The following is a 15,381-nucleotide window of genomic DNA, read 5'->3' on the forward strand; positions in this document are numbered from 1 at the left end:
TTTGTAGAATTGGTGTAAAATTAGGAAACAATCCAGAACTTTTGTTAGTTCAGGATTGTTTCGTAATTTTAATGATCAAAAATTATTTTTTATTGAGAGAAAAACAATTCTATTCTTATAAGCTATCATAGCCACTTGTTTATAATCTTCGTCGGAACTACAGTGTAACGTGATAGGTATCAGATTCTCAGATAACACGCTTTCCTTCGTTCAACATTGACATGGGTGGGGACATTTTCTCTCTCATCCTTACTAATATTATACACTAGCTATAGCCCGTGGCTTCGCCCACTTAAATCAATATATAAATCATCCTATATGATAAATAACGATAATAATAATAACGAAATTGTATCCAAATCTATTGAGTAATTTTTACGTAAAAAATATTCTCGCAAACTTTCCTAAACTATAGTATGATGTGAAAGTGAGTTTGATACCTCTTAGCACCTTAACAGCTAACCCAATCGTCTTGAAATTTGGTATACACGTACTATATGAGTTCGAGAAGGACATAAGCTACTAATTTTCCCGGTAAACGTCATCTCCCGGTCACACAGATGTAGTCACAGGTAAAAGCTAGTTTAAACTGAAATTTCAGTACATGTATGTAACAACCAAATTGTTCTAATGGGCTGCGCAGACAAAATTTCTCTTTATCTCGTCCCAGTAGATTTTTAAAACACTTAAATGACAATTCATTTTAGTCTTAAAAAAACCATCTAAAATTATATACTGTTACACAAACGAAAATTTGTTTACAAAAATGTATATCTCATCTGACCTTAATGATCAGTATGTAGAAACTAAATTTACAACATTGTTAAGCTGCGACTTCGTCCGCATGACCGGGTTATATTAATTAACCGGGATAAAAAAGGGGGAAAGGGATTGTTAGTAATGGAGACTGAGAATCCCATTGCTAGCAATATACCCAACCAGGTCCACCTCGCGGTTCTCCCTGGATACTATCATTGTTAATTCCTAATGAATTCATCATGATGGGCAAACTGGCCTGTTTTCATTCTCATCTATCACCCTTCACTGGTGCTCCGCCAGCGTTCCTTCCTGCATAGAATAGGCTACCCCTTCCTTTCCCGCAGGTGTCATGCTAAGGAACTAAATGACCGAGGGATGGGCAGCAGCGTCCCTGCAAAGCGTAGCAGCTACTGGCAAATATCCAAAATTATGAGGAGGTTATGTTTAGCAGGTGACAGTTAACGGCTGATACAACAACTAAATACTACAGTTAGTTGAGTCGTTAAAACGGCAAAAGATTACCAACAAACTCACTTTTGTGATTCGTTATTTTAGTAAGCAGTAAGGACAACACTGTAAATTTAGTTCATGGTTAACCCTGACAGAATACTTTCTATTAAATTTTTTTTTATATATATTTAGGTGTAAGGACATCCGAATATTATTCCGTTGCTTTTTGGCTTTTGACCAGTAAAATTTATATACGAACCGGTGTGGAATTATTGATTTATAATCTTATCTACAGGTCGGACTAGAGTTTGAACTCATGCGGCCTAGCAATATGGAATTTTCTATACTAAGTTTTTTTTTTCCTTTTCATTAAACATGTTATCTGAAATATTGTTTACAGATTTCATAGAATCTAATAATTAACTTGTCGACTTCGATAAAGGAAAAGATGATTGTTTGAAATGATATCAACTCTCAATATTGATGGCCAAACAAAAATCGTAATATTTTTTAATAAGCTTTTATTTATTTATTTCAATTTCAATACACAATTATATAATATAAATAAGTGTACATAATGGCGTTCTCTACCAGTCAACCAGCAGAAAATTAAGTAGGCGATGTATTTAATACTAAAATATTATATTAATAAGGATTATCGATCCATCCTGGATTTATTCGAATGCTACGTGCAAATTTTTTTATAAATATACATATGTCTAAATGACAGTGAATTGGCTATCAAATCTATTGCGTTTGGGGCATAGATTGTTAGTAGTGAAATCCAACAAACCTATTACTAGCAATTTACCCTAACAGTTTGACCTTCACACTGTGTCTCCCGGAAACCATTGTGGTTAATTTTTGATGGATTCATCACGATGGGCCAACTGACCTACTTTATCCTAACCTATCATCCCTTACTGGTGCCCCGATAGCACAGGCGGGGTGACCATTACATCATCATCCATTAAAAAAAATCTAATTAAAGGTTTCCAAAAAGTAAGCGTAGAAACAGACAGACCCAAGCAGAGACTTTGTTTTATACGTACAGGTACGTATATATTATTTATGGAACAGCCTTACGCCGTTACCATCATTATGAACGGAACCGGAAAAAAACAAATACCTTTACCTACCTACTTAGGAATTAATTTCACATCAACAGCGTACGCCAACGTTATATATAATATAATATATGTATGATAGTACATTCGCCTCTAATTATATCTTCTACTAATCATTGGCCCGCTATTTCACTTGCGTGGATTTTTGAATTAGGAAAACTAATGACATAGTCTATTCTAGATGGCGTATTAAAATATACAACAATAAACCAATACCAGTTTTTAAGTTAGACCTTCACGATCGTAACTAAGAACCGCATTCAATTTAGTGCAGCAGTTTTTGCATGATGCAAGAACAAACACAAACAGTTAGACAAAATTTCTAATAATAGAAGAGTACATAAAAAGACGTCTTAAATTGTGAGAAAACTAGTTTTTTTTTCTTTTTGAAGTCTGTTAAAAATGATCGTTTTTGTTCGTCGTTTTTGTTGATGTGTTTATTCGTCGTAACTCTTTTCATATGATTTTTTTCTTAAACATCACCCATGTACAAACATTGTCTACTTACATTTTTTTTTTATTAATAAGATTTTTTATTGTGCCGGGTAATTAACTTGAAGGAAGTTTATATTTGTCATAAGCACTTAAATGACGCTTGGTTTTTTGTCGTCTAATGATTGGAACAAAATGATATCAATTCTCTGATAATGGGACTTGTGGCTTCAATTGAACTAATAGGGCTTATTATTTCGTTTCCTGTATACGTTTGAACGAATTAAAAAAAAAAAATTAAGAAACCTCTAAATTTAAAAACATCATAACCGACTCCAACGTCGTAAGATCACCATCTTTAATAAAATTGATAATCACATATAAGAGTCTGCGTAAAATAAAAAAAATACATATATTTCATGATCAACCACAATTATTTAAAACTAAAATATTATTATGATAATAAGTATTGATTTTGAATTAGCTTAAAAATATGTATTTTTTATATATAACCTCTTTTTGTGTCAATGTATTATTTCAATGTAAATATCTATAATTGATGCAAATACTATATTTATTTTTTTAATGTATGTATTTGTATTGTTGATATGCCTAAACAAATAAATAAATAACATTTCCAAAATAACTGCCTTTTTAGAGTTTAGCTCCGGTGGGTTCAAAACATCCACGACTTTAAAGCTTCCATTAGAAAAAATAATGATTGCAGGGAAACACCATATTCATTCATTTAAAAAACACATATATTCGACTCATTATGTCCACAATAATTCCAACACTACCGAATGAATAATTGAAATAAACAAATACATGCTAACCAATCCAAAATAAGCATCTATAAGACTACATAGGTACACGTATATATACTTATTTGAGTAATTCAATAAATCTCTGCGTCATGTCTTCTCATAAGAATCAAGGAAAACTCGTTTGAAAAACATTCCTAGTAAATAGGTACCTACCTACGTTCCTCTTACGACTTGTACAGAGTAAGACATCACCAAATAATAAATGCCATTCGCCACGTTCAAACAGATACGTAAACAACAAACAGGTAGGAAGTACGCAGACTTCCGAAGCAAGAAATGTGTATTTTGCCTAGTTTTTTTTTTATCCTCGGAACATTGCAATTTAGTTCCCATTCTGCTAAGTGTAAGCGTCCATTAAAATATCTTTATTGGGTTCAATAACCCTCACACAAATTTTTTTGGCGCGAAAAACACTGCTCATGTCGTGCCAATTTACAATTTCGTCATGTAATTGTATATCTACATACGTACTTATCTGTGTCACAAAACATTTGTTGTGGTTTGTCTATATTTCAGTTTTTATTTGTCAAATTACATATATATGATTTATGTTGTTTTTAACCGATTTCACAAACAGATATTGTATTTATATACGCTATTCGCTGTGATAGATTACTCTAAGGGCTGAATGATCGATTCAATAAAATTATGTTCCACAAAAATGAAAGCCGACCTCGATCGTGATAAATACAATTATTTTCGATTTAAAAAATAATACAGTTATTTTGAATTAAAAATTAAACTACGATTTTACTAAAAAATTCTATAAGATCAATCTGAAAGAATATCTTTTCAGATAAAGAAGGATTTACTAAATTGCTTTACACTTGAAAGAGTTATGTGTTAACAAGCTTAAAAATACCACCGAATTGAGAATCTCCTCCTTTTTTTAATTTAGTTGAAAAAATAATAATTGCATGTGACATAAACGAGGGTAAATTCTGTCAGTTGCAAAAAGAATTGTCAAAATCGGTTTAGATTTGGTAAAGATGTTGCTTAACAAAAAAATAGTGCAGTTGAATTAAAAATCTCCTTATGGAAGACGCTTAAAAAAGTGTGTAACCGCGTGACCATCACGCTCTTTGTTGGTTTTATTACATTTAGTCTGTCAATAATGATTTTAATAAGCATGCGACCAAAACGAAGATAAATTCTGCAAAAAGTTAAAATAGATTAAAAATGTTGCTTAACAAAAAAGAGTTGTCAAAATGGTTTTGGATTTGTTGAAGATGTTGCTTATGCGACCAAAACAAAGAAGTGCACTCAAAATGGTTTTGGATTTGGTGAAGATGATGCTTAATTAAAAATCTCCTTATGGAAGACGCTTAAAAAAGTGTGTAACCGCGTGACCATCACGCTCTTTGTTGGTTTTATTACATTTAGTCTGTCGTTACTATGCCAAGGTCGCGTGTACGATTGTGTGGCACTAGGTACGAGATAAATTATATAGAAGATGAAACTTTTATTTCGAACAACTATTATGCGTGTTACGTAAATAACATTCTCAAAGCTTTTGGATTTGGATACAGTGCAATCGGATTTAGTATCGATAATTATCTCCTACTAATTGTGTCTAACAACTTTGTCTACGTAAATTAGAATAAAATATATCCTAATGTATAATTTAGGATGTAATCTATGTATGTATTAAAAATCGTACAAATCTCTTCAGCCGTTTACGTGTGAATGAATAACAATCATCTCTACACACTTTGACATTTATATCACTAGTTGTAACTCATGACTTTGCCTACCTGAATTAGTATAAAATGTATCCTATGTGTTAATTTAGAATATAGTCTTTAATTTATTCATTCTCCACATTCATAAATACGTTAAATCTCTTACGAACCTATTTAAGCTATTGAACTTTTTTGTCTCTCTCTCTCTCTTACATTAAATTCTCAATTTGAAAGAAAGTGATAAAACAGAGTAATAGTTGAAATAGGATTGTGGAAGGTTTTAGTTTTTATAAATAAGAGAGTATATATATGCACAATTTATAACTGACATTGTATCAAATAATCCGCGAATCAGACTTAAAAAAATAACAATAATACTTATTTTATAAAAAGATTTTTTAACATTTTTAATAAAGACTATACCCCCGATTGTTACTCGCTACGCCCAAAAGGGCTCATGATACTCACTATAATAATATTATATCAGTAGACACCTATTGTTAACTAACAAGTGTAATAAATAATATATATATATATATATATATATATATATATATATATATATATATATATGTATATGTATATATATATATATATATATATATATATATATATATATATATATATATATATATATATATATATATTATATGAACGGATTATTTTATCCAAATCCATCCCAGCCATTAATTAATGCGTGATGAAGTGAAATCCATCATTACCAATTTTCTCATTTTCGATATTAACAAGAAGTAATATTATCACGATTCATTACGCTAATTAATTAATCAATACCGCTAATGCCGCCCCGAGCTAATTTACGAAACCGACATGGAGGAAGTCACGGGTAAAGCTAATGTTACAACAAATACGCTACACAACAAATATAGCTAGGTAATATTGGGGGGCAAGGTGAAGGTCCTTTGCAAGAGGCATGCGTGGAACTATGATGTTTTAGCGGATTACATCGACTTTAGGCATAATACACGTTGCTATGGATATGTTAATTCGTTGGCTATGAAGATATACCTACCTGCGAAGGCGTAAATGTTTAGACCATTGTCAAAAAATATGCTTATATACTGCGCTTTATAACATGAAGTTGCTGGTAACTGATATTTTGACAATTTTAAGCGGTTTTTTTTTTATAGATTCTTAACAAAAATACACATTAAAACGTAAGTCAATTTTACTTTTATACTTCTGTCATAATCCAAGATCACGTGCATATGTAACTGTAACATATTTACTAGTTTGTTTATATATTTATTCAGTTTTTACCCCCAACTTCGTTCGCCCATTTAAGGATTGATTTAAAACAAATAGTGTATAGGGTTCATTAATTATCAAAATCGATGGAACCGTTTAGCCATAAAGAAATCAAGCAGACAGTTATTTCCGTATTTTAAAATATTATAATGTAATTCAACACTAATATATACCACACACTCTATTCGCAGGTAAAGCCTTATCTGAAACAAGAATAGATATTAAATATTAGATATTTTTTATGCAACTTAGAATGGCAAACAAGTTGACGGCCCACCTGATAGAAAGTGATAACCGTCGCCTATAGACATGAGCAGTACCATGGACATAACAGAGTATACTTTTTTGCCGATGATACCTCCCATAGGTCGCCATTCCTGAGAACTCAGATGTTATTCTGTATCCTGTAAATTTATAAGAGAAGTTTATCAATTAGTCGATTATGTTGCTAATTTAACCGACTTTAATAATTCTTTTTGCAATTCATAGTTTTTTTTTTTGTTTTTTTTTTTTTTGATGGATGAAAATTGTATGGTAAACCCCGCCTGCGCTAACGGGATACGCTGGCGGAGCACCAGTGAAGGGTGATAGATGAGAATGAAAACAGGCCAGATAGCTCATCATGATGAATTCATCAGGAATTAACCATGATAGTTTCCAGGGAGAACTGCGAGGAGATCGACCTGGTTGGATATATTGCTAGCAATGGGATTCTGTCTCCATTACTAACAATCCCTTTCCTTTTTTTTTGTGTTGTTTATATACTCTGCACATTATAGCGTTGTGTGGATGGCGAACCATAAAGGGAGTAAACCCTTAGCCGAGGGAGTAAAACGTTACATTAAGAGGGAACTGCTTCCTGGAAGTCAATTACCTGAAATACCAATACATTACACGTGAATTCTAAATATTATTGTAAGATAATATTATGTCGAATCACGTTTTGGATATATGTATGTAGGTATCATCACCACCATATCAGCCTCTAACTGTCCACTGCTGAACATAAGTCTCCCCTTAGGGGGTTTTGCCAGTAGTTGCCAAACTTGGCGGCGGATTGGCAACAGCAGTTAGACTTTAAAGATGTTTTAAGAGCGACGCTGCTGCCCTTCCCTCGTCCTCATACGACACACGGGAAAAGAAGAGGTCTATTCTATGGTGGACCACACGGCCATAGTATAATTCTCTTAAATTTCCTGTAACTTAAGGAGTTTTATTTGATTGCTACCTAGAAATAAGCATATAGCGTCCTTTAACTATTCGAAATGTGATAAGAAAATTTATCTTGGCTCTTATACTCGTAATTATCAGTAAAACAAGGCTATGTACATTTATATACTTGTATAAATTAAACAACGCCAACTAAGGAAATTATTATATTAATTATGTTATAATAATCTGATTATAATAAAACTTCTTGTCCTTTCTGTAAGCTTTTTTTTTTAGCTTAAGAAATACTTTTTCATTATGAAATTGGCGGGTATTTACACTTCCCTATTGGGATACAGAGTGTAAAACTAGGGTATACGCATATAATAATATGTCATTTATTCACTACATCTAAGTTTTTTTTTATGCAATGATGTAACCCCCCTTCGTTATTAGTAAACGCTGGCGAGGCACCAGTAAGTGATGATAGGCGAGGATAAAGTCAAGTCAGTTGGCCAATCGTAACAAGTTTATCGGGAATTATTTCCCGGGGAACAACGTGGGATTTCAATCTGATACAGTATGTTGCTGGCAATTAAACTTTTGTACTCCTATTATTAACTCCCCCTTTCCCCTATCTTTATATAAACTGTCTATTTGTTACAACACTAATAGACATTTTATATATATGTTAAAATAAAACAATTTCATGTGTTTTATTTTATGAATAGACTAAAATTTATGCGGATGATTGTCTCTGGTCCGATTTATAAACCGCAGACAAAATCCTCATCCACGCAATCACAATTCTCAAAGTGGCCACTGAATGTACATAGATTGAGATACTCGTGTCACAGATAATATAATATAATACTAGTATTTATGTCAACTATCTTCATTTCTGTCTCTGGCTGGGTTCAAAGTTACTAGCAACATTTGACCTAAGCACTAACGAGTCGAGTTTTGATAAAGACGTATAAAAACATTGACTTTTTTTAATTAGATGGCACCAATGCGCGGCGAGCGTGGTGGTTCACCGGCGCGTGGTGCGCGCGCGTCGCTCCCGCTGCCGCGGCGGCTCATCAGACAGATCGCGCGACATGTCGCGTCCAGTGGCCGCTCGCTCCGACGTCTCGAGGTGTCCGGCCGGGTCATCGACAATTTTGACGACATCGACGACGCATCCGACGAGTCTGACCTAGAAGTACCGCAACCGGCGTGAGTACTTTTAAAAATGTTATACTCTATCTAAGCGACATAGTACGTCGACAAAGACGTAATATATAAGACCATAGCTACATTATATTTTTCTATACGTTTATAGACCTTCAGAAAACTGCATCAAAGCTGCTATAGTTTTTGCGTGATTTCTATTGATCTTATTAAGTTCTCTGATATTAATTTTTCTTACATATTTCCCATGTACATACATCATTTAGTTATTTTATTGTAATAGAATTATACAAATATATCACAGATAAGTTGCATCAATTCATGAAGCTATAGATTACAATATGCTACATTTTTACAATTTCTTGTTTTGTCTATGGATTGACAATACTTTGAAGAAAAGTATTGCCAATATGATGATTGTATGAAAAAAAAGTTAGCGTTGTTAATTATATTTACTCAGGACACGGGGGAAAAGTACGTGGGATTCTCGCCTTTGTCTCTGACGACTCATTCCGTGACATGGTGCCTATGGGGATTACTCAGGGCTACCATAGCATTAGTGGAAAATTACTCCAAGTTAAAAGTAAACAAGTAGAGTTCTATATTTCATGATCTAAATTTAAAATTAACGAACTTTTGTATAATATTTTAATCCCTTTAGGGGATAAATTTTCAATAGGCCATTATTTACTAACTCTCAAGTTGAAACAAACGGTAGACATTACAAAATTTCATTAAAATCGGTTGAGCTGTTTCAAAGATTAGCGTGAACGAATATCGTGACTATGAGGTTTTTATACTAGCTTTTATTCGCGACTTCCTCCGGTTATGTTTACTAACCGGGATGAAAAAATAGCCTACTACCTTCTCCATCCCATGTAGTACCTGTTATTATTATCATTTCAGCCGTTAACTGTCCACTGCTGGACATATGCCTTCCCCACAAGGGGAGTTCTTCCAGTAGTTGCTACGCGTAGCAGGCGGGTTGGCAACAGCAGTTAAGCTTTTAAAGATGTTTTAAAAGGGACACTGCAGCCCATCCCTCGCCCTCCCTTAATCGCCTCTTACGACACCCACGGGAAAGTAAGGGGTAGCCCATTCTATTCTAGGGCACACACAGCGAACCACCTGTTTCTGTATAGTACCTGTATTACATAGTCATATAATTGGTCACTCAACTCACTTTCACATTTATTTTTATTATTATTACATATATTTTTATTATTATTACATATATTTTTATTATTTTTATTTTTTTCATATATATATATATATATATAACAAATTGTATCTCAGATTTCTGCGATTGTATTTCAGATACAATTTGTCCTATTTTTTCCGGTCACTTTAATAGTGTCTACATAAATAACTATAAACCGGTATAGATAATGAAGCAGAAGTATTGAACTTTGATGTGCTGATATCAACTATCTTTTTTGCGTCTACCAGGAAATCGATATACAATTATTAGTATTAGAATATAATGAAATATTCATTAAGTTCATGATATAATTGTTTAAGGAATTATCGGATGTTTGTTTTGAATATTATTGCTCACATTTATGTCCCCTTTTTTTTTGCAATTAAAGGTTCTTACTAGAGTTCTAGTACTCCTTTTTGAAGTCGGTGAAATATCAGTAATAATGCTACTTCATTTGTGATAAAATCAATGTCGTATAAAACCAACACGAAAGTAAACCCTATAGTTTTTTTTTTTCTAAATCGGCGAAGATGTGAATTGAGATACTTTTGAACTCACTTTACAGTTGCAAATTGAGAACCTCCTTTTTATAGGTCGGTTAAAGTCTGCTCAAAATTAACGGCGACACTGATCGATCAATGCCAAAGTTTGAACATGTTGCTGATAACATTTTATCATTTCGCTAGGTTAGTGGGTAAGACAACGTGGCTGTTATCACTTGGCTGTTACCGTGTTGATAGCTGCGAGATTACCAAATTGCTTGCAGAGCTTAGCGCCACGCTGTTTTTTATCTTGTATTATCTATACAGGGTTTGTGGTGTTTAATGAGTGATAATAGAATGGTAAACCCTTCTGTGCTATCGGTACACGCTGGCAGGGCACCAGTGAGAGGTGAAAGCAGACCAGTTAGCCCATCGTGATGAATACGACCGGAATCAACCACTATAATGTCTAGGGGGAACCGTGTAGATGTCGACCTGATAGGGTATATTGCTAGCAATGGAGCTGTTGTATCGCCATTACTAACAGCTGCCTGCTTTGTACACAAAGGCCTCTAACATTGTGAAGAGGGGTTGACGTGTCCTCGTCGATACTTGAAACAAGTGATATTCATTATTTTAAATATTCCAAACATGAATTTGGGTGTTTATAAGTTTAGCCTGGAATTCGATCTTAGGATTTTGCTCCATCAGGTATTATTAGACCAAGCTGTTACCATTTTCGAATAAATTAAGAATTAACTATGTTTAATTGATACATGTGGTCCTGGCATAGAATTGGCCACCCCTGCTTTTTCCGTGGGTGTCAAAAAAGACGATTAAGTTTACTTAATAGTCGAAGTATGGGCAGCAGCGTTTCTCTTAAACATCACCAAATCCTAACAGCAGCACAGCAAGTGTGGCAACTACTGGCAAAACCTCCCAATAGGGAGAGGCCTATGTTCAGCAGTGGATAGTTAAAGGCTGATATAATTGTTTAGATGTTTGGATGGAAAAATAGACGAGAACTTTTAATATTTCTTATATTTTATTCCAATACATATTTTAGACGTACAACGCAAGTGACAGAGGATATCAGAGAAATACAATATGGCGTGCGCCGAGTTATTCTCAAAGCGATAACAGATGGCCCTACATGTTCCCTTTACATAAATATGATTATTAAATTTAACCTAATTACAACAATAATAATATAATAAATGTATGTTATTTGATACTTTGCTATGTTATTTCGAAAAATTTTAGTTACTTTTAAAATTTCAATGTAAGCTGGAACTTTTTGAAAAAAAAAAATAAAATTTTTCAGTGATCGTGGACAGTGAAAAAATGTGTTTCACATGAAACGACCGAAACTATATGTTCACCATTGTACTCCTTCTTTTCTATATCCTATTATTTAAGACTTTACTGTACAATATAGTATTACAAACATACTATTTCTATACTATTCATAACATAACGACACCTCTAATTAAAAGGCTAACACGTACTTAAATTTGTACCCATTCAACTCTATATTTACTGGTTTGTTCCAGGGTGGCGTGCGGTGGCAACGCGGGCAACCTTCCCCCCGCCGAACACGACGATGACCTCACCAGTCTCAGTTGGTTGCAGGATAGAAATTTACTAAGAGGTACTTATTATCTAATCTTATAAACGTTGAATCGAAATTATTGCCACAGTTTTAAGGGATTTCTGTCAGTGAATCTAAACATTTTTTATAATCACAACATGGTATAAAACAAAATCGCTTCCCTCTGCCTGTCCCTATGTATGTTTAGATCTTTAAAACTACATAACGGATTTTAATGAAAGAAAGAGACTTTATTTTACAGAAATATACGACTACATCCACACAGGGGTAAAAAAATTATTAAGAATTATAATAACGAAACTACACACAGAATATTTATATATAAATAAAGAATATAAAATAAAAATAATGCGGATTTTCTTTAATAGATAGTGATTGAAGAGGAAGGTTTATATGTATAATACATGCATAATATAGTAAAAAACACTGATAATTTTAAAGGTTTCTAATGGTCCGGCAGCGCTATTTAATGTCAGCATTGCACGCGTGCGAAGTCGGGGCGGGTCGCTAGTAATAATAATAAATGTTTATTTACGTAAAACATTGGATACAATGATGTTTTAATTATGTTTGCACATGTCTTGCTAAAGTCATATAGCATACAAATTCAGTCTTACTATTAATTATGGTTACACATATAAGTTTTTATTTTATATACTAAATGTCAAAAATGTTTGGCAAGGAAACCTTTTATGTCATAAAAATTATGTTCTTTTACCCAGTTATATAATCTCTTTCCAAATATATTGATATTTAAATCTTTAAATTCATTTAGAATTTTATTATACAAAAAACATGGAAAGAAGGAAATTTAAAACCTCCTGTACATACTTGACAGCTGTATACGTCGTTATTATTGGCTGCTCTACAATTTTTGTTTTTTTTTTTATACAACTTAGAATGGCAAACAAGCTGACGGCCCACCTGATGGAATGTGGTAACCGTCGCCTATAGACACGAGCAGTACCATGGACATAACAGAGTGTACTGTTTCGCCCATAATACCTCCTATGCGTTGCCATTCCTGAGGACTCAGATGTTATTCCTCCGTACCCAGTAAATTCACGCCATATCCCACCCTTGAAACCGTAACTCAGCCATGCAAACACAACTGCTTCACGGTTTAAACACGAATGGGACAGAGGTACCCAAGCAATCGACTTTTGTACAAAGTCTCCCTCTGGTGACTTTCTTACTTTGACCTATGTTTGTTTGGTAAAAAAAATACTAGAATTTAATGAGTTCGGTATCACCCAGTATAATACGACAGAAACTAAAACTACCTAATAATACTAGTATATAAAACCATAATCCCCCTTATGGGAGATACCTATGTTCAGTAGTGGACACTTAATGAATGAATAAACCCATACGCATACAAATTCTTGCGCGTGTACAGACGTCATTCGTTTATAAAGTCACGCCGATTTTGTATGAAATGTTCGGCGTGCGTTATCATTTCAATATTGTATTCAAATTATATCGCGCTTAATTTATATAAAAACTTATCATCAATTTAGTTTTATTATAATTTTAATTATTGTTGAAATAATTACTAAAACGTCGAAACGTCTAATTCTTTTTTTTTTTATTAATTACTAGTCTTTTGTCTGTTCCTTTTTTAAATTTTAGTTTTTGTAAATAAGGCGGTAACATGGCGTATAAATAAAAATCCTTCAATAAATTCTTTCTCTTTTTAATAATTATATTTCTAATTAATTTATCCTGTTTTACTACCTGCCGCCTTTAAATATAAATTTGAGACCATTAATATGTACTAGTACAGCGAAACCGATCAATTCTTTAAATTTACGTCTATGAAAGAGTTGTTACTTCTAAAGATGATATCCAATTTTTAGAGTAATTGTATGTATGGATTGATCTGCTCTGGGCACTGCAATTAATTTCATTTACAAAGTTTGTTTTAATGCTATTTGTATGTTAATAACTTAATATTTTTGATCTAGTATTGCTTAGTAGTATGTATTCACAGAAATCTATAATTTGTAAAATTCAAGTTTTTTTTTAAAAGGAAAAGTTTAGACTCTTGCCCGTTCTTCTCAGCTAGATTACATTCCTAATGGGCGGCAGAATCATAAAAAGATAACTACACAAAAATTCTTAAATTTAAGTTTACTAGGATAAAAATTATTCATTTCTTTCTTCTTTCACCACGTTCTAAATCCAATAATCCATTCACAATCATCAAATAAAATTAATGTAATTCTTACAGGTATAAATCTTACAAAAGGTGACTTGGAAGATTCAAAAATGATTGGCCACCATATAGTGATAAAGGTATGTATAGACAAAGAAATTTTACGCATATAATTAAAACTACACCTTTGTATGATAATGATACACATCTTATAAAGAGAGATCCCTCAACTTTTCCTAATAGGTATATTCAGCCAGAAATCTGTCGGGACTTAAACCCGCATCTCCGCCATGTATAATTAATTTCCTGAATATTATCAGTTGATCAATCTTTCGACCTCTTAGACGCCTTTTGCCATATTATAATTTACTTGTTATATCTTTTTTTTTTATACAACTTAGAATGGCAAACAAGCTAATGGCCCACCTGATGGGAAGTGGTAACCGTCGCCTATAGACATGAGCAGTACCATAGACATAACATAGTATATTGTCTCGCCCATGATACTCCCCCATGCGTTGTCATTACTGAGGTGTTATTCCTCTGTAAAATTAAACTATATCTCTAAATATTATCCTGTAAATTATATCACTCTATATAATCAAAATAAATTTATATAAATTTATATAAATTATATTATTAAATATGTTAGTGATAGGCTAAAATGTTGATGATGAACTAAATGTATAGAATATAGTAAATATTAAATTAATATACGTCATATATAATATAATGTTGGATGTGTATATAGATTATATGTATATAAAATGACAACGTTGACACTCTGTTTATACAAGTGTTGACCGTATAACATTACCGTTATTTATTCAACGTATTATAATTTGTGAACGAAACTAAAAACTCACCTCGATTCGATAAATGCCTCGTAATTTTATTATAATACGTGTTCTTAGAAGTCTCTTAGATACAATAAATATCAAAGACAGTAACTTTATAAAAGACAGCGTGACGTATATTTTTATTGACCTTACACAACGCCATCTATTCACAAATTAAAAAACCTTGTACTGTTGTTACTAGACCATCGATAACAAATAAC

General features: G+C 32.8%; 1 protein-coding gene across 1 annotated transcript in view; it reads left to right on the top strand.

The window, feature by feature from the left end:
- LOC113512999 (forkhead box protein N3-like) overlaps window positions 1–15,381 on the top strand; it is a 29,377-nt gene that overhangs the window by 3,597 nt on the left and 10,399 nt on the right. Inside the window, 3 exon segments of the mRNA XM_052893669.1 lie at window positions 8,699–8,913; window positions 12,105–12,202; window positions 14,397–14,461. Of these exon segments, the coding sequence (XP_052749629.1) occupies window positions 8,699–8,913; window positions 12,105–12,202; window positions 14,397–14,461 (378 nt within the window).

This window comes from Galleria mellonella, unplaced genomic scaffold, assembly GCF_026898425.1.
Source record: "Galleria mellonella isolate WM207_F2 unplaced genomic scaffold, CSIRO_AGI_GalMel_v1 utg182, whole genome shotgun sequence".
NCBI lineage: Eukaryota > Metazoa > Arthropoda > Insecta > Lepidoptera > Pyralidae > Galleria > Galleria mellonella.